Consider the following 25,562-nt stretch of genomic DNA (forward strand, 5'->3'; position numbering starts at 1 on the left):
TAAATATGAATGCTGGTAAAACTGACAACTCATTCTGGAGCTCAAGGGCTCCTTTTTCACATCTGAACGAGTTAACCCTTAGGATACCGAATGTTTTTTTCGTTTTCGTATTTTCATTTTTCTTCCATCTTTCTGGAGCCATAACTTTTTTATTTTTCTGTTCGCATATCCATATGAGGGCTTGTTTTTTTGCAGGACATGTTGTACTATCTAATGCCACAATTTGATATGGCATATAATGTAGTGGGAATTGGAAAAAAATGCAATTCCTCCACAGTTTTACGGGTTTTGTCCTTACGGCGTTCCCTATGCAGCAAAACTGACCTGTGCCTTTCATTCTCTGGGTCAGTACAATTACAACAATACCACATACAGTCAGGTCCATAAATATTGGGACATCGACACAATTCTAACATTTTTGGCTCTATACACCACCACAATGGATTTGAAATGAAACAAACAAGATGTGCTTTACCTGCAGACTGTCAGCTTTAATTTGAGGGTATTTACATCCAAATCAGGTGAACGGTGTAGGAATTACAACAGTTTGCATATGTGCCTCCCACTTGTTAAGGAACCAAAAGTAATGGGACAGAATAATAATTATAAATCAAACTTTTACTTTTTAATACTTGGTTGCAAATCCTTTGCAGTCAATTACAGCCTGAAGTCTGGAACGCATAGACATCAACAGACGCTGGGTTTCATCCCTGGTGATGCTCTGCCAGGCCTCTACTGCAACTGTCTTCAGTTCCTGCTTGCTCTTGGGGCATTTTCCCTTCAGTTTTGTCTTCAGCAAGTGAAATGCATGCTCAATCGGATTCAGGTCAGGTGATTGACTTGGCCATTGCATAACATTCTACTTCTTTCCCTTAAAAAACTCTTTGGTTGCCTTTGCAGTATGCTTTGGGTCATTGTCCATCTGCACTGTGAAGCGCCGTCCAATGAGTTCTGAAGCATTTGGCTGAATATGAGCAGATAATATTGCCCGAAACACTTCAGAATTCATCCTGCTGCTTTTGTCAGCAGTCACATCATCAATAAATACAAGAGAACCAGTTCCATTGGCAGCCATACATGCCCACGCCATGACACTACCACCACCATGCTTCACTGATGAGGTGGTATGCTTAGGATCATGAGCAGTTCCTTTCCTTCTCCATACTCTTCTCTTCCCATCACTCTGGTACAAGTTGATCTTGGTCTCAACTGTCCATAGGATGTTGTTCCAGAACTGTGAAGGCTTTTTTTAGATGTTGTTTGGCAAACTCTAATCTGGCCTTCCTGTTTTTGAGGCTCATCAATGGTTTCCATCTTGTGGTGAACCCTCTGTATTCACTCCGGTGAAGTCTTCTCTTGATTGTTGACTTTGACACACATACACCTACCTCCTGGAGAGTGTTCTTGATCTGGCCAACTGTTGTGAAGGGTGTTTTCTTCACCAGGGAAAGAATTCTTTAGTCATCCACCACAGTTGTTTTCAGTGGTCTTTTGGTGTTGCTGAGCTCACCGGTGTGTTCCTTCTTTTTAAGAATGTTCCAAACAGTTGTTTTGTCCACGCCTAATGTTTTTGCTATCTCTCTGATGGGTTTGTTTGGTTTTTCAGCCTAATGATGGCTTTCTTCACTGATAGTGACAGCTCTTTGGATCTCATCTTGAGAGTTGACAGCAACAGATTCCAAATGCAAATAGCACACTTGAAATGAACTCTGAACCTTTTATCTGCTCATTGTAATTGGGATAATGAGGGAATAACACACACCTGGCCATGGAACAGCGGAGAAGCCAATTGTCCCATTACTTTTGGTCCCTTAACAAGTGGGAGGCACATATGCAAACTGTTGTAATTCCTACACCGTTCACCTGATTTGGATGTAAATACCCTCAAATTAAAGCTGACAGTCTGCAGTTAAAGCACATCTTGTTTGTTTCATTTCAAATCCATTGTGGTGGTGTATAGAGCCAAAAATGTTAGAATTGTGTCGATGTACCAATATTTATGGACTTGACTGTATGTATAGGTTTTATGTTTAAATACTGATAAATAAGTTTTAATTTATTTTTTAAGTATTTTATAAAAAGTATTTTACATCACCATATTCTGAGACCCCCATAATTTTTTTTTATATAGTTACGTCTCCCAAGCTGTGTGGGGGTTCATTTTTTGCGGGATGATCTGTAGTTTGTATTGATTGGAGTGTGTCCTTTTGATCACATTTTAGTACATTTTGGGGTAAGAGAAGCGATGAAAAAAAAAAGGCAAATTGGCCATTTTGATACTTTTTTCCAGTTTGCCTTTCACCGTATTGAAAAAATATTTTTATATTTTAATAGTACGGGTGTTTTCGGACACAGTGATGCTTATTATGTTTATATATTTTTATTATTTATGTACCATAATTTTCACCCTATAAGACACATTCCCCCCCCAAAAAAAAAAAATCTTTTGGGGCGAATACTAACGAGCGGTTCCATTATGGAAGCGCTCATTAGTACCAGAGGACCAGAAAGTAAATGCAGCGCTCCCCAGGCTCTGTGCTCACCGCTTCCTGGTCCCTCAGGTGCTCGCTGTGACTGCGCACAGCGAGAGGACGTCGCCGCTTTGTGACCTCACACCGTCAGGTCACAGCACAGTGTGTGGCAGGAAGAAAATAGCTGGATCCTAGGAGCGGCAGCGTCCAGAGCAGAAGTAGATTTTTTATTTATTTCTTTTATTTGCTCTGAGGTATGGGGGTCTGAATGGGGGGGGGGGGGGGGGTCTGAATGGGGGGGTCTTATTTATATTGGGGCTCTTATCTGAGGTCTGATTGGGGGTCATTCACATTGGGGTCTGAGCTGAGGTCAATGAAAAATATTTTTTTATTATTCTCTAAAATTTAGTTGCGTCTTATGGGCAGATGCTTCTTATAGGGTGAAAAATATGGTGGTTGTTTTTTTATCTAAGGAAAGGGGGGTGATTAAAATTTTTATTTTATACTACTATGTCCACAACTTTTTCTTTTTTTTTGCGATTATTATTATACTTCCATAAGGAGTATAGTAATTCTTGAATTGCAGATCTCCTATGTTGGCCTGCCACCTGCTGTCTCTTGAGAGACACCAAGCCTATTAGAAATAATGACTGGCATCCTTAATCGCCACACGGGGAAGCCGGTCTTAACCTGAAAGCGAGCGCTTCCGGGATTTTCACCCTTTAGATGCCATGATCACACTTGAACACGGCATCTAAAGGCTGTAAAGTCCAAGAGCGGCAAGTTGCAAGTGTCTCTTTTTACACCACCTGTGAGGAATGTGGAATTATGATCTAATGCCAGCCATTTGCTGTCAGATAGCAGAGGAAGTGAACTCCACAGGGTCCTGGCTTCAAGCAGGCCACGTGTACAAATTCACACCTCACCTGTAGGGGGTCTCAGCCATTACCCAGATCAATCAAATCCATCAGACGTCATGGAATCGGGGATTCATAAGGAATTATAAATTACCCATTCATCACAGGCATAAACCAGTTATATATCTGCAACCCTGGGGCCAAGACAGACATGCCCCTGGTTGTAGTTGGGGGGGGTCAGGTGCTGGGAAGGGGAGATACAGAGATCTCCCCGCAGGAACCTAATAACAGCGCCATGTTTGGTCTTCACCTGTAGCCAGAACCCAGGCGGACCCGCCAGAACCATCTCCCTGTGACCTTCTGGTCTGGAGGTATGGGCCCTAATGGGTTTTGTAGGTCTTTGGCTGCCAGGACCAAGAAGTAGTGGACTCTTCCCAGAGGCAGGGAGGGGAGTGGCCGACTACAGGTGAAAAGGCCCATGCAGGCCAGAGGCCACCATCTTTCTCTGAAGGGGGTCACATCAAGTAATGTGTTTAGCGGGACTGTGGACAAACTGCTGACATCACTGCCCCCATGTGACTACAGCCGAGCATTACAGCACCCCAGAACTCATCATAACCCAAAGAACTACTCATCCATCTGGTAACTGACCCTTGCTCTGTTTAATTCTGTTGAATCATACCATCTGTATTTACACATCTGACCACTGTATATATTCTCTGTGTATAGGCTAGTGTGCCCTTAAGGCAATTAAATATATAATTTAATCTTGTGCTGTCCTTGTATCTCAATCACGAATCCCCACGTTCGTGTTTTGGCATAGTTATACACTACTGCGGGTTGGTTTCTATATAATCCCGTTAGCAGACCAGGCTTATATCAAATGAGGAACTGGTGGCAGTCTACCGGGTTGAGAAAGCTCTGTTTCACTGGGGCAGTGAAAAGGCTCTCAGCTTGTCAGGGTTGTGAGCGAGTGTAGAGTTACACCAAAGGCCACGTAGACCACCGTCCCTCAACCCCTACCTCTCTGTGCCCGTGTGGACAGGAGGTGTCTGTGTAAACTGTATCAAGCTGACCTTACATGCACCCAGGGAGGGCGTGACATCATGTCTTGGAAACCAGTGACTAAACCGTATCTGACCCCCGAAGTGCGGTATTCATCACACCACCCTTGCCACTTTTTCAGAAGGGGGTGTGGCAAGGGCAAGAAACTTAACATGATTAACACCAGTTTTTTGGCACAAATGAAGCCAGAAATCTACAGCAGCTCAGAGCTGCCATAGATTTCTGGTTAGGCGCATGGACTATCGGAGGATGCGCCAAATTATGACGAGGCCTGCGCCTCGGATCCTATTTTTCCCCTTTTAACTCTACATTCCTTCTGTTGGTTGGCTACTGCTCATGGAGAAGACTAAAGACATCAGCTGCAATGACCATAACCACCTCCTTGTTTGCATCTACTAGTGTTGTGTCTTATTTCGCACAACAATAGCAAGTGAGCATTAATTATCCCACTGGGGAACCGTATTACCTGACATACTTACCCTGTGAGCGCCTCCCTCAGTTTTGTTGCCACTATTCCTAGAACTGAAAAGGAAAAATCAGGAGATCTGTATTGTTTAACTTACAAGTGCGTGAACCCAGGAGAACTGGACTAGAATCTTTAAAAAAAAAAAAAAAAGTAACACTAGCATGCAATTATACTGCATTTTGTAATTAAGATGAAGTTCTGAGTACATTTTGACCCCTGCAGCATAACTGCAATATGTGACCCACACCCTGTGCTTACATCCCAGGCAAGACTCGCAGGGACTGTCTGTAGCATCAGGTCTCCGATTCTGCTTCCCCTCCCAGGACAAATGTCACAAAACCAAGCCTGCTTGAAGTCCTGCTGGGAAAACCCAAGACATTACTGGCATCACGTCTACAGGTCAGGGTCCAGCAGAATGATCAGAACACTGCCCTCAGAGGCAACGTCATAAAGACTACCGTGGACATATAAGCTGCACTAATGAAGCTTGTATCCATCTACAGACTATTGTTGTGTTCCTCACACCGAATCCGTCAGAGACTTTATCTGATGGCTTGATTTGTAGTCCATCTCTGAACTGGCAGTTCATAAACACTCAATTTAAAAAAAAATAATAATAAATTAAAAGATTTTTTTAGCCCCAAACTATTAAAATGCATCTGGAGCAGGAGAGCTGAGTTGGCTTTTTTTTGGTCTGATCTGAATAACGTAGGGGGTCCGAGCCGAGTTCTATTTAACATTGGTGGTCTGATCTGAGGTCTGAGCTGAGCACTATTTAAATCACGTAGTAATAGATGAAGAAAAGAAGGCAGCACTCACCACTGTTGCAGTTACGTTCGTTTATTCTTTATTCTTCCATATACAAACGAGTATAAAAAATAGGGCTGGGGCGGACGTGTTTTTTATACTCGTTTGTATATGGAAGAATAAATAAACATAACTGCAACAGTGGTGAGTGCCGGCTTCTTTTCTTCCTCTATTACTAAGTGATTTAATGCATCTATATACATCGGGCTGAGCACCAACTATACTGTGCATTTGACAAGGTACAAAGGAAACCGTTACCCGAAAGAGGGACATCTAGCTGTGCCGCCCCCATTCATTTATTCTACTGTTGCATAGCTGGGCACTAATTAACATTGGGGGTGTGATCTGAGGTCTGATTGAGGGATTGAGTTAAAGGGAACCTGTCACTGGGATTTTGTGTATAGAGCTGAGGACATGGGTTGCTAGATTGCCACTAGCACATCCGCAATACCCAGTCCCCATAGCTCTGTGTGCTTTTATTAGGTAAAAAAAACGATTTGATACATATGCAAATTAACCTGAGATGAGTCCAGTCCCTGACTCATCTCACATACAGGACTCATCTCAGGTTAATTTGCATATGTATAAAATCGTTTTGTTTTTTTACACAATTAAAGCACACAGAGCTATGGAGACTGGGTATTGCGGATGTGCTAGTGGCCATCTAGCAACCCATGTCCTCAGCTCTATACACAAAATCCCGGTGACAGGTTCCCTTTAAGGTCTGACCAACAATGGGATCTGATATGAGGTCTGAAGAAAAATGAGATTTTGTAAAACTTACCAGTAAAATCTCTTTCTCGCTCTTCATTGGGGGACACAGAAACCATGGGTATAGCCATGTCCTCTAGGAGGCGTTGACACTAGTAAAAGCTGTTAGCTCCTCCCCTGGCAGCTATACCCCCTCCAGCCTGGAGAGAGAGCTTCAGTTTGTGAGAAGCAGTAGGAGGAGCAAGTAAACCAACGAAACAACGTGGAACAGCAACAATGCCAAGAACCGAACCAGGTTCTAACCAGCAACAGCCACAACTGTGGCCGAACAACAATACTGGGTGGGTGCAGTGTCCCCCAATGAAGAGCGAGAAATAGATTTTACTGGTAAGTTTTACAAAAATCTAGTTTTCTCGCCCATATTCATTGGGGGACACAGAGACCATGGGACGTCCGAGAGCAGTCCACAGGGAGGGAAAACCACAGACCCATGAAGCAAGCGCCCGTGCAGTCAACTAAGAACTGTCGCCTGCAAGACCACGCGGCCCACGCAGCGACCATCGATGTATAAGTATGCACCTGGCAACTTCTTGCGAACATGTGCAAGGAGGACCGGAGCCACCTTACATTACTGTGCAGCCAAAGCGCGATTCCTCCTAGCCCAAGAAGCGCCCACCGCTTTGGGGGAGTGAGCCGTGACACCTAAGGGTGGAACCCCGCTCCGAGCGCGGTAAGCTGCAGCATTTCCAGACCGAATCCAACGTGCAATCGCCCTTTGGAGGTCACCAATCCCCAGCGAGGACCCTCCTGAGAGAAAAAGGGGATCCGTAGGCCGAGAGGGACTGGAGGCTGCTAATAATGAGTAGAGCACTGACAACGTCCATAATGTAACTCCCTTCCGTAGGGTGCGAATGAAGGGAAAGTGCTATAGAAGTCAGAGACCACCTTCGGGAGAAGGAATGCTGAGAAAACCATATTCAGATCCCAAGGCTGTAAGGACGGTACAGAGGAACCATATGTGCAGCTCCTTGAAAGAAGATTCCCACGGGCCCCAGGGAACCTGAAAGGCTGCCCAAGACGGAAGCGCCAACACCTGACCCATCAAGGAAACAAGGGCTAAACAAAGGTCCAACCCTTAGGCCTCTTTCACACAGGTGTGTCCGGATTAGGTCCAGATGCGTCCTGGTGCATTGCGGAAAACCCACGCGAGTAGGAACGCAATTGCAGTCAGTTTTGACTGCGATTGCATTCCGATGCTCAGTTTTTATCGCGCAGGTGCAATGTGTTTTGCACGCGCGTGATAAAAAAAAAAACCGACTGTGGTACCCAGACCCGAACTTCTTCACAGAAGTTCAGGTTTGAGTTAGTTGTAGTGTAGATTGTATTATTTCCCCTTATAACATGGTTAGAAGGGAAAATAATAGCATTCTGAATACCGAATGCATAGTAAAATCGGGCTGGAGGGGTTAAAAAATAAATAAATAAATAATTTAACTCACCTTAATCCACTTGTTCGCGCAGCCGGCATCTCTTCTGTCTTCATCTGTGAGCAATAGGACCTTTGATGACGTCACTGCGTTCATCACATGGTCCATCACGATGGTGATGGATCATGTGATGAGCGTAGTGACGTCATCAAAGGTCCTATTGCTCACAGATGAAGACAGAAGAGATGCCGGCTGCGCGAACAAGTGGATTAGGTGAGTTACATTTTTTTTTTTAACCCCTCCAGCCCTATTTTACTATGCATTCTGTATTCAGAATGCTATTATTATCCCTTATAACCATGTTATAAGGGGAAATAATAATGATCGGGTCCCCATCCCGATCGTCACATAGCAACCGTGCGTGAAAATCGCACCGCATCCGTACTTGCTTGCGGATGCTTGCGATTTTCACGCAACCCCATTAATTTCTATGGGGCCTGCGTTACGTGAAAAACGCACCAAGAGGAGCATGCTGCGATTTTCACGCAACGCACAAGTAATGCGTGAAAATCACCGCTCGTGTGCACAGCCCCATAGAAATGAATGGGTCAGGATTCAGTGCGGGTGCAATGCGTTCAACTCACGCACGAGGTCGGCGTAACACGCACGACAAGTCAGTTTCGGAGCGACTAGGATAGGTCTGAATGTCCTCCATCCGGACCTTCCGTAGAACCCTGAGAAGGAGGGGAAGAAACTCCCGCCAAGGAGAATCAGGACCTCCATGGCGGATGCTTCCGGAACTCTGGCTCTGGAGAGAAGGCGGAAGCCTTTGTGCACATACCGTTAGCACACCCGGACCAATGGTAGAGTCCCTGTAGGAGGAAGAATGTGGAGGGCGTCACAGCCCACCAGTTGGGACCAGATAGTGTCTAGAATGGAAAGGCACCAAACGAATACCCCATTCAACGCAGGTGAGGGAAGGTAGCAATGTAGGAACTACCAAGGCATACGGGGTGACAATGAACCATGAGCCAGAGGGAAAAAGACAGGAGAAGCAATAGGCTAGGTCTAAGCCCATACCCTGTAAGAGACCGGCGCTATACAGAAGTAGCCAAAGATCAAGCGGCCGTGCCAAAAAAAACTCCGCCCGAGAAGGAAGCCAGGCAAGGGAAGTCACACTGCAATGCTAGCCCGATATCCCAACAGAGGAGGGAACACCCGTAGAAGCCACCGATCCGGTGCTAAAGAGTCCACCGCCTAGCGAAGGGCTGTGCAGTAAGAACCCAAGCATGTAGGGAAAATAAGAAATCGCTACCACAGTGGTAGCCAGCGCTTGCCCCGGCAACGCAAAAACTGAGGGAGAGGCCCGATACTATCCGTAGAAACCACGTGCCACACTGCCCCAGTTACGTGGAGCTAACCCTAAAAATTCTACCTCGAAGGGCGCTGAACAGGCGCAACTGCCAAGCTAGCTCCAGGGTAGGACCCTTACCAGAGGGGGATGTCCCACTGCAGCGACCATGAACTCAAACATTAGCGACAAGCTGCACCTGTGGAGGAAAACAAGCTGTAGGAGCTAAATCAGAGTCGCCAGCATAACCACTTCCCCAGAGAATGGGGAGCGGTGGATAGAGAATACGGAGTCAGTGAAAAGAGTCGACCCGCTGGAACGTACTCACTAGGTAAGTGCAACGGAGTATGTATTACGTATTGATGCGGACAATATCAGGACCGACCGGAGCAACAGAGGCCTATGGAGATGGGGGGGGGGGGGGGGGTCTGTAAGACCCACAAGTGATGATAGGAACCCCCTGGAAGACAGAGGATGTTATAAATCAGGCGCGAAACCAGCACCAAAAGAAGGATGCAACGATGAATAGCCACCGTATCCACTGGTGGCACCCATATAACACTAGGGTAAGAGTGTCGGGCGCCTGCGAGAACCAACTGTAGCCACACCCTCTTGGAAATAAGCGAAGGCACCTAGAGCCGTAGTGCCGCAGAAGATGTTTAGTTACTCCCCGCTAGTGGATCTCTAGCGGAAGGGGGAAATGCGACAGAAGCACGGTGATGTGCAACACTCCGCCTATGGAAGGATAGCGGACAGTCGGAACCATATTCAATGGTAGAGTAATTAGCTACCTAAGGAAGGTGTGAGCATACGGCAAGTACTGGTCAGTGGTAGGGAGAATACCCCACCTAAGAAGGGGGGCGAATGCCCACAGCGAGAACTAGCGCATATGGCGAGTCCTGTACCCCGTGGAGTGCAATAGTGCACCTAAGGGGGTAATGCATACAGCACATAATGTAACCAGTGACAATGTCATCGCGCCACCAATGGATCTGCATATGGCAGGTCCCGAACCCCAAGTCATTGTACTTAGTCCACCTGAGGCAGGGGACAATGTATAAGGCAGGCACTGTATCCTGAAGTAGTGCAGTTACACCACCAAAGGAAGTGGGTAATGCATACAACAGTACTGCTGGCCACCTAGACGCAATCTCTGGAAGATTGCTTAGGACTTATGTCAGGGTCCGATCAGAGATTCTCCCCTCTTCCTGGACGGACCCGCCCCAGTGAGGGAGGGTGTGTCTGAGCATGATTTAGGGAGGAAGAGTAGGGGAGCGGAAATATTCGAGGAGAAAATTGTCCTGCTGCGGTTCGCTTGCGCGTAGAGCTACCCTTCAGAATCTCGCCCCTGGCAGTTGTGGACTGCGCAGGCGGGGACTTATCAACCAAACCACCCACGGGTGAAACGGAAACTCTCAGAGGTCTCTCCACCGGATTGCGAAGGCAGTGCATTATCAACCAAAGAACCCCGGAGGGTGGATGGGAGATTCCAGCGGACCCCACTGGATTGCGCAGGTAGAGAATTATTAACTAACAACCAGGAGGGTGGATTGGGAATCCCAGAGGTCCTCCACTGTATGGCGCAGGTGGAGAATTTATCAACCAAATGGCCCCGTAGGACAGATTGGGATCCTGCAGAGATCCTTCACTGAGTTGCGCAGGTGGAGAATGATCAACCAAACGGCCCCGTAGGACAGAATGGGATCCTGCAGAGAACCTTCACTGAGTTGCGCAGGTGGAGAATAATCAACCAAACGGCCCCGGAGGACGGATTGGGATCCTGCAGTGGTCCTTCACTGAGTTGCGCAGGTGGAGAATCATCAACCAAACGGCCCCGGAGGACAGATTGGGATCCTGCGGTGGTCCGTCACTGGATTTCGCAGGTGGAGAATCATCAACCAAACGGCCCCGGAGGACGGATTGGGATCCTGCAGGGGTCCGTCACTGGATTGCGCAGATGGAGAATCATCAACCAAACGGCCCGGAGGCGGTATTGGGAACTATGCGAGTGTGGCTGAGGAGGAAAACCCGTATGGACGGACAAGTCCTTTAGTATTATTATTATTTTTTTTTATAAAACTAGGAAGCCGGCCTCAATGACAAGAGGCAGTAAGGGGTTAAATCCTCCACTCATGTACAGTGCATTTAGGGGAAGGGCCCCAGATAATCAGGTGCCAGCCTAAGAATGGTGGGTGGCCATGAAGAATTAAGGCAGTGGCTCAGCAGGCGACTGGGGGAGGGTGGAGAAGGGACGAAGGCTGCGGCCCAGCAAGCCGCAGAGCGTCTTTTCAGAGATTGCCTTCCCCCCCACCTAATGCTGCACCAGCCGTGTCAACGGCCCGGCCGGCGTCACCCCGCCGGCCGGGCCGTTGATAGCGGGGGTCGGGCAGAGAAGGCGCGGGCCAGAGCACCGATGCGGTGCACGGCCCATCGCGCTGCAGTAAACCCCTTCCGGAGCGGGGCCACGGCGTCCGCTCCAAGGGGTGTAAATGTGGGAGGTGTCGGGGAGCGGAGCTCCTCCGCATGTGTGAACGTCTGCCCTGCTGGCCGCCATATTCTTTGAGCAAGGCGGCAAAAATCGCAGCCGGAGCACCGAAGCATCCGCTCCCGAAGGGGTGGAGAAGGGTAAACGCTGCCTTGTCGGTGAGCGGGAGCTGCGCTCCGCTCCCTGCATGTTAATAAGGAATTAGTACTAGGGAAATACATAGTCCACCTAATTGGCGCCAGTAATGCATACTGCACCTATTAACCCCCTATGTCCTCCACTCAATCAATCAAACGGCCTGTGCCGGAGGGGAATGCTTCAGGGGTGCTGGGCTATGCTGAAGCCCTGTCTGGTCGCAGACTATTGCCACCAAGAGGGAGGGGGGACCAACCCAGAGGGTTAAATACTCACCAAGTCCCGTATACTCACCTCTCTTCTCTCTCCTGCCGCCATCTTCACCCCTCCTCTGGTCCAGCAGGGTCACCCCTTCAGCTACTGGCACCGAAGTGGCAGGATGTTGGAAAAGGGGGCTTGGATGGGTGACCCCTTGCCTGGCGGGATGCAGGGGAGCGAGGCTGCCCTGGTCCACCTTGTCTTCTGTGGGGGAGGCAGCAGTGCAGGGAGGTCTTGCCTCCTATTGACACTAGAAAAAACTGAAGCTCTCTCTCCAGGCTGGAGGGGGTATAGCTGCCAGGGGAGGAGCCAACAGCTTTATCTAGTGTCAACGCCTCCTAGAGGACATAGCTATACCCACGGTCTCTGTGTCCCCCAATGAATATGGGCAAGAAAACATATTTTCTTATTTTCCTTCTCTAAAACCTTGGTGCATCTTATAGAGTGAAAAATACAGGAAATAAAAAAATTGCCCCCTAAGGTGTCCATAGCCACGGATCAGACTAATTTTTACTGCACCTTCCACAGAAGCGGAATCGGATTAAGATCTGTTAAATTCTGAGGCAAAGTCAAAACCTTGACCCCTTTTGCCATGTTCCTCAAACAGCCCCTAAACAAATTTTACAGGGAGCGTTATCCTGCTGAAAAAGGCCACTGCCATCAGGATATTTAGCTGCCGTGAAGAGCTGTAAAATGTTTAGATGTCAAAGTAACATCCACATGAATCCCAGGACTCAAGTTTTTACAGCAGAACATTGCCTAGAGCAGTGATGGTGAACCTTTTATAGACTTAGTGCCCAATCTGCAACCCAAAACCCACTTATCGCAAAGTGCCAACACGGCACGTTAACCTGAATACCAATATATTATATCTTCCATGTACTTTATCATTTAGCTATAATAACCTGCCTACATTCAATGCGCTGCCTGTGCGGTTCATAGTGCGCCCTGCGCTGATGAATGGCAGGAAAAGTCTAAGGCATATTGGTACACCATAGACTTTTTCCAGGGTGCGGGTGCCCACAGAGAGGGCTCTGAGTGCCGCCTCTGGCACCCATGCCATGGGTTCGCCACCACTGGCCTAAAGTACACACTGCCTGCTCTGACTTGCCGCCATCCTATAGTGCATTCTAGTGCACCCAGCACTCATGTTGTAAAACAAAATGTGATTTATCAGACCAGACCACCTTCTGCCATTGTTTCATGGTCCATTTCTGATGATCCCATGCCATTGTCTCTTGTGAGCATGGAAAGTGGTTTGCATGGATACTCCGTTCTGCGTCTTAACAGTTCTACATGCAGCAAGCTGTGACACACTGCGCGTTCTGGCTCATTTTAATCATAGCCAGCATTAACTCTTTCAGCAATTTGTGCTAAAGTAGCATATCTGTGGCATCTGACCAGACGAGCTGGACTTTGCTCCTCATGGGCATCAGTGTATCAGAGCACCCATGACCCTGCCACAGGTTGTGCTCTGCAAATGCTGTTCCAGAGGGTCCAGATTAAATGTCACATCAGCAGGAGAGTCACTTTATAAAGATTTTTTTTATGTAAGAAAGAGAAAGATATTTCAAGGTGGTTGGTCATTCTTATAATTTAATTATGTTTATTAGAGGACAATTAGTGTAGAACGGATCCCCTCCAGTCAGCAATGCTGTTATAGTAAACGTGGTGCTTTGTTCAGATATACCTTAATGGACATTCTGCACCAAAGGGCATAAGAACGTACAGATATAAATAAAAAGCCTAAGAAAGTCCTCTCCTCCCCAGAGATTCCCAGTCCGCGCCACAAGTACCAGCATGCAAACGCAACACCTTGGAAAATGCTATACTTCCTGAGGGCTTTGCCCATGGTAAAGCACAGGTGGGTTGTCCCTTGCATGGCCAAGTATAGGAGAAGCACTCTAAGCATAACCAGGAGAAAGAGCAGAGAAATGGCTAAAACTGAAGGCTGACAAGACTAGATATATTTACACAATGGTAAAACTTTCCTTATGAGGCAAATGGAAATTGGAGGAATTTCTTAGTGCGGCGTTTGCAGGAACTCATGTCTTGCACCTTGCGGCATTGAGGCTTGTAAGGATAATCTGTGACTTTATTTGCCCAGCTTTTTTATTCTTGAGTCAATACCAGCAAAGTTATCTTCCACTGTGGCAAGGTTCTCCTTCATGGCCTTTTGGACCTGCAGAGAAAGGAGACACATTTATGTAGTGAAATCTAATACTTTTATGGAATCGGACACAAAGGATCTGCATTTTTCTGTCTTCACCAAGATCTAAAGTGCCACATGACTCATAAAGCAGTGACACCTGTTTATTAACCTGCTTATCTGAAAGCCACGAACTGGACAGCCTGATTAAAAGGTGGCCTGAAGGATACTACAGAAAAAACACTGTACAAAGCAGGTTCCCTGGGGAGAGGCTAGAAGAAACGACTGTAATGTGCACATGTGTGACCACCATAACCAGGAGCCACTGGTGGACGTAACCAGGTTTCTAAATAAATTGTGCACATGGGGCAATGGCAGGAAAATAATTTTCTATACATTTAGACAGTGTTTTAGGAAAATCTCCAGACTGAGTTACTGAGTTCGGCTTGCTACTGCTGGGACCCCCATTGATCACAAGGGGGGGGGGGGGCATACCCTTTGCAGCCCCCTGAAATGAACAGAGCAGCTGGTCAGGCATATGTGTGGCCGTTGCATTAATCTATGGGAATTCTGGAGATAGCCAAGTAGAGCACTTGGCTATCTCCAGAACTCCCATAGAAATGAATGGGGTGGCCCGACTGGCCACTCTGTTCATTTCAAGGGGCAGCAGGGGGTACGATGCCTCTGTTCTTGTGATCGGTGGGGGTTCCAATGGTAGGATCTTCACCGATCTGATAGTTATCCTTAATCCTGTGGATAGGAGATAACTTAATGGAACTAGAATAACCCCTTTAGAAAGGCTTTTAAGGGAAGGGGCACTTACAGTAGCGTTCTGGACATTAAACAGACAGAATGGAAAAGAAGAATGATTACATACCATGGCCAAAGCAGTGGTGTTGTCCTTCAGAGAGTTGGAAATCATCTGCTGAGTCGTGTCCAGGTGGGTCAGTAGCTGCCCAAACTGCATGGCTGAAACAGACAGGAATTTCCACATGATAGTTTATACTATGTAAATATCGATTGTTACAATGCTATACAGGGCGATTCAAAAAGGATGGCGCCCGTGGTAAAGTAGAAAAATTGCGCACTTGAAAAATGAAAGCTGCGCTGTGATAAGTTTCCATGTGCAACAAAGTCAGTTTTCATGAATCTGCCCCTTTGTGATTATGTTAAACCTGTACACAAAGGGGCAGGTTTAATCCCTTTAGGACCAAGGCATTTTTCACCTTAAAGAAGCACTCCCACAAAATGTTTTATTTTATGACTTGTTAGAAAGGTACATGATGTAAACTGAAGGTAATTTTCTTACCAGTGACTGTATTTGTGAGTTATAACCTTGTGAGTTATAACCTTCCTCCTAATCCTCAGCTGTGTCACGTGACCAGCACTCTGCCCTCCAACTGACACAGGACAGGAAGTCAGTTACTTCTCTATTCATTTCTATGAGACTGACATTGAGGCTCCCATAGAAATAGATAGAAAAAATGGCTACCTTTGTTATTTGGAAAGTCAAGAGTGCTGGTCACATGACACAGCTGAGGATCAGAACGGAGGGGATAACTCAAACACAGTCACTGCATAGTGTGTCTACTTTATGTTGGCATTTTGTACATTTCATTTTATTTTTTAGGATGTTAGAAGGCTTTGAAAAGCAATTTTTGAAATGTTCACAAAAATTTCCTAAACTGACTGACTTTTTTAGGCACCAGTTTAGCTCTGAAGTCACTTTGAGGGGCTTGTATAAGAAACCACCGATAAATGACACCATTTTAGAAACTACACCCCTCAACCTATTCAAAACTGATTTCAGATATGTTAACCCTTTATAGGTGCTCCACAGGAATTAGAGCAAAGCCAAGAATCAGGCCAAGCCAAGAATGTGAGCGGACACATGGAAAAGAGCTCCCACACAGCATCCTCATAATATCCTCGGCATCCTGCCCTTTTTCAGCATTCTGACATTACAATCTACCAGAGAGCCTCGATAACATATCCGGTACCAGTATGACCCGCAAAAACAAAGAGGGAGTTTGGGAAAAATAGCCCAGGGAGGAGAGCCTTGCTAGGCCTGTGCAGCCACCCGGGAAACATGGAGCGGAAAAAGCAGCGGAGATGGCATCCAAACTGATGTGTTTTGCCAGGACAACCAGCCAAGAACCCGGTGGTGAGGCTGCTACTGAGGATTGGGGGGGGTGGCAGGTGATCCTGCAGAGGACTGGCAGCTACAACATGCAGGCCCCAAGCCTAAAATGGCTGCTGACACGGCAACGTCAAACTTTCAACAGCATGCGAAACAACCAGCGGAAAGAGATGAGCGGTCTCGGGATCATGCGACACAAGAGGTCAGTACTGTTGATCCTTGCCCCGCGGACCCCACTTTGAAAGATGTCCTTGCAGCGGTGAACCAATGTAATACCGCCATTATTTCTTTGAGTAACCTTATGCGGAGCCTTAAGCAAGATGTCAATATAATTAGACATGACCTACAAAAAGTCTCTGAGCGCATGACCGAAGTGGAAGGGAGGGTTGTGTACCCCTTATGAAAAGAGACATGAAAAGAGTTATAACTTAACATAGCTATGATTGCTGCAAAGTCTGGTGACATTGAGAATAGAATGAGGCGCAATCATATTAGACTGATTGGGGTACCTAAGAAGGTGGAAGGAAGAGACCAGAGGATGGTTTTTGAAAAATGGCTGCTGGAGACTTTTGGAAAGGAGTCGCTCACCCCTCTTTGCAGTGGAACGTGCTCACCAAGTACCCACAGGGCAGCTACTCCCGCGGTCGGTACGGATTCGGATACTACACTACACTACAGGAACCGGGACATTATTCTGCGTAAAGCACGCGAGAAGGGTCAGATTGTTTTCAACGGCAATAACATTTCCAGATTTTTCAGCGGAGGTCCAGCACAGAAAGGCCCAATATGTGGATGTTAAAAAACGCTTACGAGCTTTACAAGTGCCCTATTCCAAGTTTTATTCAGCAAGGCTCCGAGTGACAGTTAAAGGGACTACACAGTTCTTTGATTCACAAGTAGAGGCAGTGTCTTGGCTAGACACTAACGAGGCTCACCTAAGGCAGGAGGCACTGTGAAGAATGACCCCCGACTGGGAAGCCTGGAAAAGGATATTACCTGGTGAGTCAAGTAGAGAGGACTCAAGTTCAATTATGTTTCTGGCCTCGTTTTATATGTTCCATGTTTAGTGACAGGATGCCTACTGTATGTTCGCTACAGTGCGCTAAAGTGATGACACAAGAGATATTTTTCTAACAAGAAAGCTAGGCCGTATCTCAGGTCCTATATAAGCTCACGTTACCCACGGTTGTTGGGTAAACTTTAAAGAGGACCTTTCACCGATCCCGACATTGTGAACTAAGTATCATGACATATACAGCGGCGCCCAGGGATCTCACTGCACTTACTATTATCCCTGGGCGCCGCTCCGTTCTCCCGTTATGTCCTCCGGTATGTTCGGGGACTTGGTTAACGCTACAGCCTAGGACAGTGATGGCTAACCTTGGCACTCCAGCTGTGGTAAAACTACAACTCCCAAGATGCCCCGCTTGCTTGGCTGCTCTCAGAACTCTATAGAAATAAATGTAGCATGCTGGGAGTCGTAGTTTCACCACAGCTGGAGTGCCAAGGTTAGCCATCACTGGCCTAGGAGAAGGAGACGCCCGCAGAACAAGGGCAGTCTCCGCCTACTATAACCAAGTCCCCAAAAATACCGGAGGACATAACGGGAGAACGGAGCGGCGCCCAGGGATAATAGTAAGTGCAGTGAGATCCCTGGGCGCCGCTGTATATGTCATGATACTTAGTTCACAATGTCAGGATCGGTGAAAGGTCCTCTTTAATTCGGAAGCCCTAATCCCTGTGTTACAGTGGGGAATGTGTCTATTTGGTTTGCAAGTTTTGGAGAACCGCAGAATGACACACCACTCTTTCTTTCTGCTATATTGGGATATTTATCTGCTACAAGTCAGAGCCGGGAAAGGATATATGGAGTAGGAAGTGTGGTATAGGGGACCAGCAGATTTTATCTCTGGGTTTTGATGATGGGGGTTAATGTATTAGCCTGGAATGTGAGGGGCCTTGGGGACGCATCCAAGAGATAACTGGATTTTTGTACTCACCTTAAAATCCTTTTCTCATAGGATGCATTGGGGAACACAGCACCTATGGGCTATACCCACTGCAGATGCAGGAGCAAACCAGAAGGTATAAAAGCAGTAGGAGCACAAGAAAAAACTGTAAGCCAACAAGTCCTAAACCAGAAAGGACCAAGAGTAAGACTTAGCCAAAAGGGTGGGATCTATGTCCCCCAATGCATCCTACGAGAAAAGGATTTTACGGTGAGTACAAAAATCCAGTTTTCTCTTGAATGCATTGGGGGACACAGCACCATGGGACGTCCTAAAGGAGTCCACAAGGGAGGGAAGCAATAAAACAGCCATGTAACGCAACTAACTCACGGCTGCTTGCAGAACCCTGCGACCCAAAATGGCATCAGCAGAAGCCAAGGAGTGGATGTGATAAAATTTGGAAAACGTATGAACAGAGGCCCAGGTGGCGGCCTTGCAGACCTAGGCAGCTGAGACCTGATGTCTAACCGTTCAAGAAGCCCCGACCGCCCTAATGGAATGAGCGGTCAATCGAAAGGGAGGAACACGACCCTTGGCAACATAGGCCTCCTTAACTGCCGACCTAATCCAACTGGATATGGTGGCCTTGGAAGCTTGCAGGCCCTTGCGAGAACCCTCAGGGATCACAAAGAGTGAGTCCGACCGGCGAAAGGGCTCAGTCAACCTAAGATAGAGGCAAAGCGTCCTAACAACATCCAAACGGTGAAGCGAACGCTCCTTAGGATGAGAGGGGTTAGGACAGAAGGACATTCTCCTCATTAATGTGGAATGAGGACACCACCTTAGGGAGGAAAGAAAGCACCGGATGCAGAACGACCTTATCCTGATGAAACACCAAGAAAGGGGATCTGCAAGAGAGAGCAGCAAGTTCAGAAACTCTGCGAATAGAAGTAATCGCCACAAGAAAGGCGACCTTAAATGAAACAAAGGAAAGAGAAATATCCTGTAACGGCTCAAAGGGAGAGGCCTGAAGAGCGTCCAAGACCATGTTCAAGTCCCACGGTTCCACAGGAGGACGAAAAGGCAGAATGCGGTGAGCGACCTCCTGCAGAAAAGTCCTCACTTGACGGCGAGAAGCCAGGGGTTTCTGGAAAGGAACAGATAGGGCCGAAATCTGACCCTTGAGAGAGGCCAAACGAAGACCCTTGTCAAAGCCAGACTGGAGGAAGGATAAGACCCTGGGAATGGACAGGTAGAGAGGGTGAAACGTGAGCAGCCTCACACCAGGAAAAATAAGTCTTCCAAGTACGATGATAAATTCTGGAAGACTGGGTCCGTGGGAATGCTGGCAATCCACTGCGGCGGCAGTAATGGGGACCGGGTGACCAGCGGTACCGAAGTACGCACCCGCATAGGGTGCAACTAAAGTGGGAGCCCACGATGGAGCACCCCCTGCAGCAGAAGAAAAACCTGCAAAAAGAAAAAGAAAGAAAAAAATAAAACAAAATAGCAGAAAGACCTGCAGAAAAGCAGGCCGTGTCTGCCTCCTAAAGACACTAGAAAAAAACTGGTTTGCTCCTGCATCTGCAGTGGGTATAGCCCAGATAGGAGGAGCCAACACGTTTTACTTCTAGTGTCAGCCTCCTAGTGGCAGCTGGGCATATACCCATGGTGCTGTGTCCCCCAATGTATTCAAGAGAAATGCTGTATTCAATTCTATACGGCAATTTTAACCAGCCATTATCTGCCTGTCAGAAACACATCCATGAATCGTTCATGGATGGGGCATGCATACCACTCCACATATTCTACTCACGCCAGGGGGTCAATGTGCTCGTACATAAGCAGATCCCCTTTCAGTGTTCTAAGAGCAGTATAGACCCCAATGGTCGGTATGTATGCCTACACTGCACTGTATTTCAATCAGTGCTTATCATTGTGGGGATATATATTCCCCCTCTGTACAGAGGAGAGGTACTGAAACACTTATTGTTGGAGACTTTCATATGGTGCTGGACCATAGCATGGATAGGCTCCGTCAGGTTGCTAATTCGGAGGAGGTGCTGTTGTCAAGTATGGCGAAGGTTCTCATGGAAACAGCGCTCAGTGACATCTGGAGGATTCGTAACCCGCATGTTAAACAATGCTCCTGCTATTCTAGTTCCCATAACACATTGTCCCGAATTGACCTAGCAGTGGGTAACCAACAGATGCTGCAGCTTGTACATGCAGTTGAGTATATGCCCAGAAGTATTTCTGATCATTCATTTATCAGGGTAGAGCTAAGTTTGGACCCTAAATCAGCGAGAGACAGAGGCCTGTGGAAATTAAACCCTTTCTGGCTGACACTACTACAGGACTCTGTGGGGGTTATGGCAGAGATGCAGGAATTTATGTCCTTTAATATTGGATCGGCATCTCGGACGTTAGTTTGGAATACCTTCCAAGCTTTCGTTAGGGGGATATTCATTAAACATATTCAAGGTCACAAAATCTAAAAGTAGGGAAATATCGCAGGCGTTGTTGCAGTCCAGTCACTGACACTAAATGCAAATATGTAGAAAACCCCACAGAAGTGAACCAGTCTAACTGGACCGAGGCACAAAAGACCTACAGGGATCATCTGTTTGAGGTAGTGGACGGTAAAAGGCTTTTTTGGAAACAGAAATACTTTGAGGAGGGAGAAAGCGCAGAACACATGCTAGACACCATTATTAGGACCCAACAGGGTCCTTCCTACATAGGGTGTATCCAAGACTTGGAGGGTGGTTTGGTAACGGAAATCCCAGACTTCCTTAAGATATTTAGTGACTACTATAAACAACTATATTCCACTAGGCTGCAGCATAGTGATGGAGAGATTCAGATTTTTCTTGCCTCTGTTTTGCCGTCAATACTGACAGCCGTACAGAGAGCAGGTCTTGAAGAACCTCTAAGCTTAGAAGAACTTGAAGAGGCTCCCGATTGAGAAGTCTCCTGGGGCAGACGGCCTACCAAGGGAATTCCGAAAGAAATATAAGACCTTCTTGTTACCACAACTTTTGGCAGTCTTTGAACAGGTAGAATGGGTAGGCAGACTACCCAACTCCATGGAAGAGGCCATAATAGTGTTGCCTAAACCTGGTAAGGACCTTACATGTCCAGACTCCTACCGGCCCATATCTCTGTTATGTACAGATGTTAAACTTTTGCCCAAAGTTTTGGCTAACAGATTAATAAAGGTCGTCCTTAGCTTGGTTCATAGTGATCAGACTGGCTTTATGCCGGGTAAGTCTACCGCAATTAATATTAGGAGACTGTAACTTAAAGGGAACCTGTCACCAGTTTTATGGTGTCCTAACTAAGGGCAACATAGGGAGATTTTTTGTGAAACTCACCTGTAAAATCTTTTTCTCGTCTTTTCCATTGGGGGACACAGACCATGGGTATAGCTTAGAGGTATTAGTAGGAGGGACACTATGCAAATATAAAAGAGCTCCTCCTCCTCAGGCTATACCCCCAGACTCCACCAGGAGAAACTCAGTCTTTGCTTAGTGTCTGGTGAAGGAGGTTGACACTTACTGATTCTACTCCTTTTTGTTATTTTCATTCTAGATGGGGACACAGGTCGGCATGGCGCCTTCCTGGTCCCCCGTGGAGTGCCCGCCGCCGTCTTTTGGACGCTGCCTGGCTGCCTCCATTTTTCCCCCCAAGAAGATAAGTGGATCCGGGCTCGACCTGTTAGCTCTGGCATCCCACCAGCCTCTGGGTCACCTGCTGCTGCCCTCCATCCACAGCACTGTACTCAGGGAGTCAGATGTCTGATTCTCTTAGCAAAATGCTGGGTCATTTTCTTTAATTGACCCAGTCAATCTGCCAACATCTTGTATTGAAAAGTTCCAGCTGATAATGATGTCATGAATATTCATGAGCTTCTGACTCTCCCTGCCCACCTGCTGCTGAATGACAGTTATTTTTCATATGTGGGCAGGGGAGTGGCTATAGCTCTGAATTAAATATACGCTGGACTCCAATCAGCTCATTAGCATGCGGCATCTTTGTGTGTATATTATGAGGTAACCATCTGTCACACCAGTAAGTGAATACATCTAAGGCACTTTTTAGTAGTTAATGATTGTATATAATTAGTTAGATTATAATCAAATATCCACATGACAGGTTCCCTTTAATCTGCAGATGTCTAGGACTGAAGTGGGGGGGGGGGGGGGTCGCGCCATTCTTTCACTCGACGCTGCGAAAGCTTTTGAAAGTGTTGAGTGGAAGTTCTTGTGGGGGGTGATGGCAGCCATGGGCTTCGGTTCCAGATTTATATCCTGGGTACAATTGCTGTATTGCCGACCGAGGGCCCGTATACGGATGAATGGGTTGTTGTCTGATGCATTCGCTTTGGGGAGGGGCACACGTCAGGGCTGTCCCTTGTCACCCCTGCTCTTTGCGTTGGCTATAGAGCCCCTGGCTCAGATGATACACATGGATCCTAGGGTAATAGGTTTAAAATACGAAAGCATAGAGGAGAAAATCGCGCTATATGCAGATAATATGCTGCTATTTTTGGGTAAGGTAGAACATTCTCTATGCCCTATGTCATGAAACTAATTAAGGATTTTGGCACATATTCTGGTTTAACCATAAATTGGCACAAACAGGATCCTGTGACAGCATCATTTATGAATAAGATGGCTCCCCTACAAATGTCTACAACATTCAAATATCTAGGGGTTCAGGTGTCATTTAGACCGCAGGATTACATTAATCTAAACTTTCTCCCTCTACTTGATAAGAGCACTAAGAAGGTGACCAGTTGGTGTAAGCTACCACTCTCGGTTATTGGACGAGCCAACTTAGTGAAGATGGTGCTGAAGTCACAATTTCTTTACATATTAGACAATAGCCCTGTTTGGATACAAATGCGCCACTGTTATAAAATCCAGGGTTTGTTTCAATCCCTAATATGGAACAAGCAGTCTCCAAGAATCCGCTTAGAAACCCTACAAAGAGATAAGGGGGGGTTGGTGATCCCCAACCCATGGCTGTACTTTCTGGCAGGACAACCCCAACAATGCAAAACATGAGGTCTAATGGGCAGTTTGGGGCCAGTGGGTGCCTTGGTATCTTACTTAATGGGAGGGAGGCCACAAAGGATATATACTGGAGCTTGGCTCAGTTATACATCCCCAGACAATGTCCCGAGTGTGCATCTATTCTGTAAAATTTGGCAGAAGCTGAGAGATATTACTAAACTTTCGGGTTGCAGTGCCCTTACCCCACTCTGAAACAATCATAATTTGCCAAATTTAAAAGGATTAGCTGGTTTTGGTACATGGGAGAGCGAGGGAATGTACTGGGTATATGGAATTAGACTAACTGCTGAACCATTGCCATGTATATTGAGCCTACCGCAGGATGACTCCACAGAGGGACCCAATATTGGTATAAATAGATTACTGTATCAAGCCAGGAAACTAATAGCCAAATACTGGATCAATACCCCTGTACCAACCAAAGAGGAGTTCATTGCACGTATGAATGTAATAATTGGGCTAGAGAGGGGAGTGTATTATAAGAGAGGCTCTATTAAAAAGTTTAAGGACCGTGGATGGCAACACCGGGATTGCCCTCCAGGCGCCTTTTATCTCTTCAATTGGGGAGGGATACTGCTCAATAAAGATAAGGTGGGGACAGTTTAGCTTTGTTGGACCGTTATACTTGCCATAAGAAATGTATCACTAGAACGGGAGGGAAGAGAGCTGTGGTTTAAGTGCGTTATGGTAGTGTTTAGGGAAGGGAGGGAGGGGGTTGGGCTAGGTAATGGAGTATGTTTTGTTTATGATTGTGGAGGTACCCAAATTGGGTCTGTATTTGTTTTAGCACATTAATCTGTTATCTTTATAAGAAAATGAGAGGTATCGCAGCTGGCACTGCTACACGTCTCTGTATGATCACTTGCTTGACAAAGCGCGGATTAGCGCGAAACAGCTGTTTCCTATTCACACACTAGTGCATTGTTCCATGTCCACCACCTTTTTGTTACAATGAAATAAAACTGCAATTCAAGATTGATGGTGAGTGCCATGGTACTTTTTTCTATTTTTATACTGTTATCTTTATGTATAAAAGCCAAAAGAAGATCAATTAAAAATGATTTGATTAAAAAAAAAAATATATATATTTTTTTGCAGATTTTCCATTTTAATCCATTTTTTCCTGTAACAAAAGCAAGGGTTAAAAGAAAAACAAACCTAAATATTTATTAGCCTGATTCTGCAGTTTACAAAAACACTCCATATACAGTCGTAAAATGCTGTTGTGCGGGCACACTCCAAGGCTCAGAAGGAAAAAAGCACCATATAGCAAGGATATTAATCACATTAATGGGAGTCTGATAACCAGCACCCAACCGATCAGCTGTTCAAGGAAGGCACCTAAAACTATTCACTGAATAGAGCTGGAAGCAGAAGTCTCAGTCCACTTTGTAGTGGTCATACCAGGGTACTGCAGCTCAATTTCCCTTCAAGTAAATGGGAGCAGAGCTGCAGTATGCCTTCTGCTTCTAGGTCCATTCAATGTATCGTCTTCAGCCCGAAACAGCAGATCAGTGGGGTGCTGGGTGTTAGACCCCCACTGATCGGATATTGATGATCTATCCTGAGGGTAGGCCATCAATACCCAAGTTCTGGAAAATGCCCTTAAGTAAATGGAGCAGGCAAATAAACCTCTATTCCGACAGATACCGCAAGGTATTACCACCCACAAATGTTTAATTTATTTTACGGGGTGCCCAGAAAGACAATAATCCAGTGGTTTTAATTCTGGATGGAAATGGAAGCTTCAATCTAATCCCTACTGTGCCAGGCATCTGTGTTTCGGGACACATACTATGCCATCAGAATTTCCAAACCATCAGACCAATATGGAGCAGCCTGGAAAACATGGATTACCTTGCTCATGAAGCTGCTTTAATGTCACTAGTCTCTGAACAACCTGGGGGAGAGTCCCGGACATGGAATCCCACTTCTGAACAATGTCATAGAGTTGGTGAACCTGGACAGAAGAAACGAGAGAGATTAATGAGCTTCGAAGAAGTTTGGAGTGGAGTTTTACATACAGAACATACATTCTTTATCTCCAATACACTAGATTGTAGACTATGCAAACACTGACACACGGAATCAATACACACATAGTAAAAGCCTGAGCCAACGTGACACAAACATGTCCTGTATGTCGGAGGGTGAGGTGCCAGCAGATCATACCCTTCTGAAAAGGTGTATATCACCTAGATTTTTTACCA

General features: G+C 46.4%; 1 protein-coding gene across 4 annotated transcripts in view; it reads right to left on the bottom strand.

The window, feature by feature from the left end:
* Positions 1 to 13,608: 13,608 nt before the first annotated feature.
* Positions 13,609 to 25,562, bottom strand: part of DCTN2 (dynactin subunit 2) — a 43,841-nt gene continuing 31,887 nt past the window's right edge. For all 4 annotated transcript variants that reach the window (XM_040425749.1, XM_040425748.1, XM_040425747.1 and 1 more), the window contains 3 exons: positions 25,210 to 25,312; positions 15,060 to 15,151; positions 13,609 to 14,215 (listed from right to left, as the gene is read on the bottom strand). In XM_040425749.1, the coding sequence (XP_040281683.1) occupies positions 14,129 to 14,215; positions 15,060 to 15,151; positions 25,210 to 25,312 (282 nt within the window). In that variant the 3' untranslated portion in view covers positions 13,609 to 14,128. The remainder of the gene's footprint in view (positions 14,216 to 15,059; positions 15,152 to 25,209; positions 25,313 to 25,562) is intronic.

The sequence above is a fragment of the Bufo bufo genome, chromosome 3 (genome assembly GCF_905171765.1).
Source record: "Bufo bufo chromosome 3, aBufBuf1.1, whole genome shotgun sequence".
Lineage (NCBI taxonomy): Eukaryota > Metazoa > Chordata > Amphibia > Anura > Bufonidae > Bufo > Bufo bufo.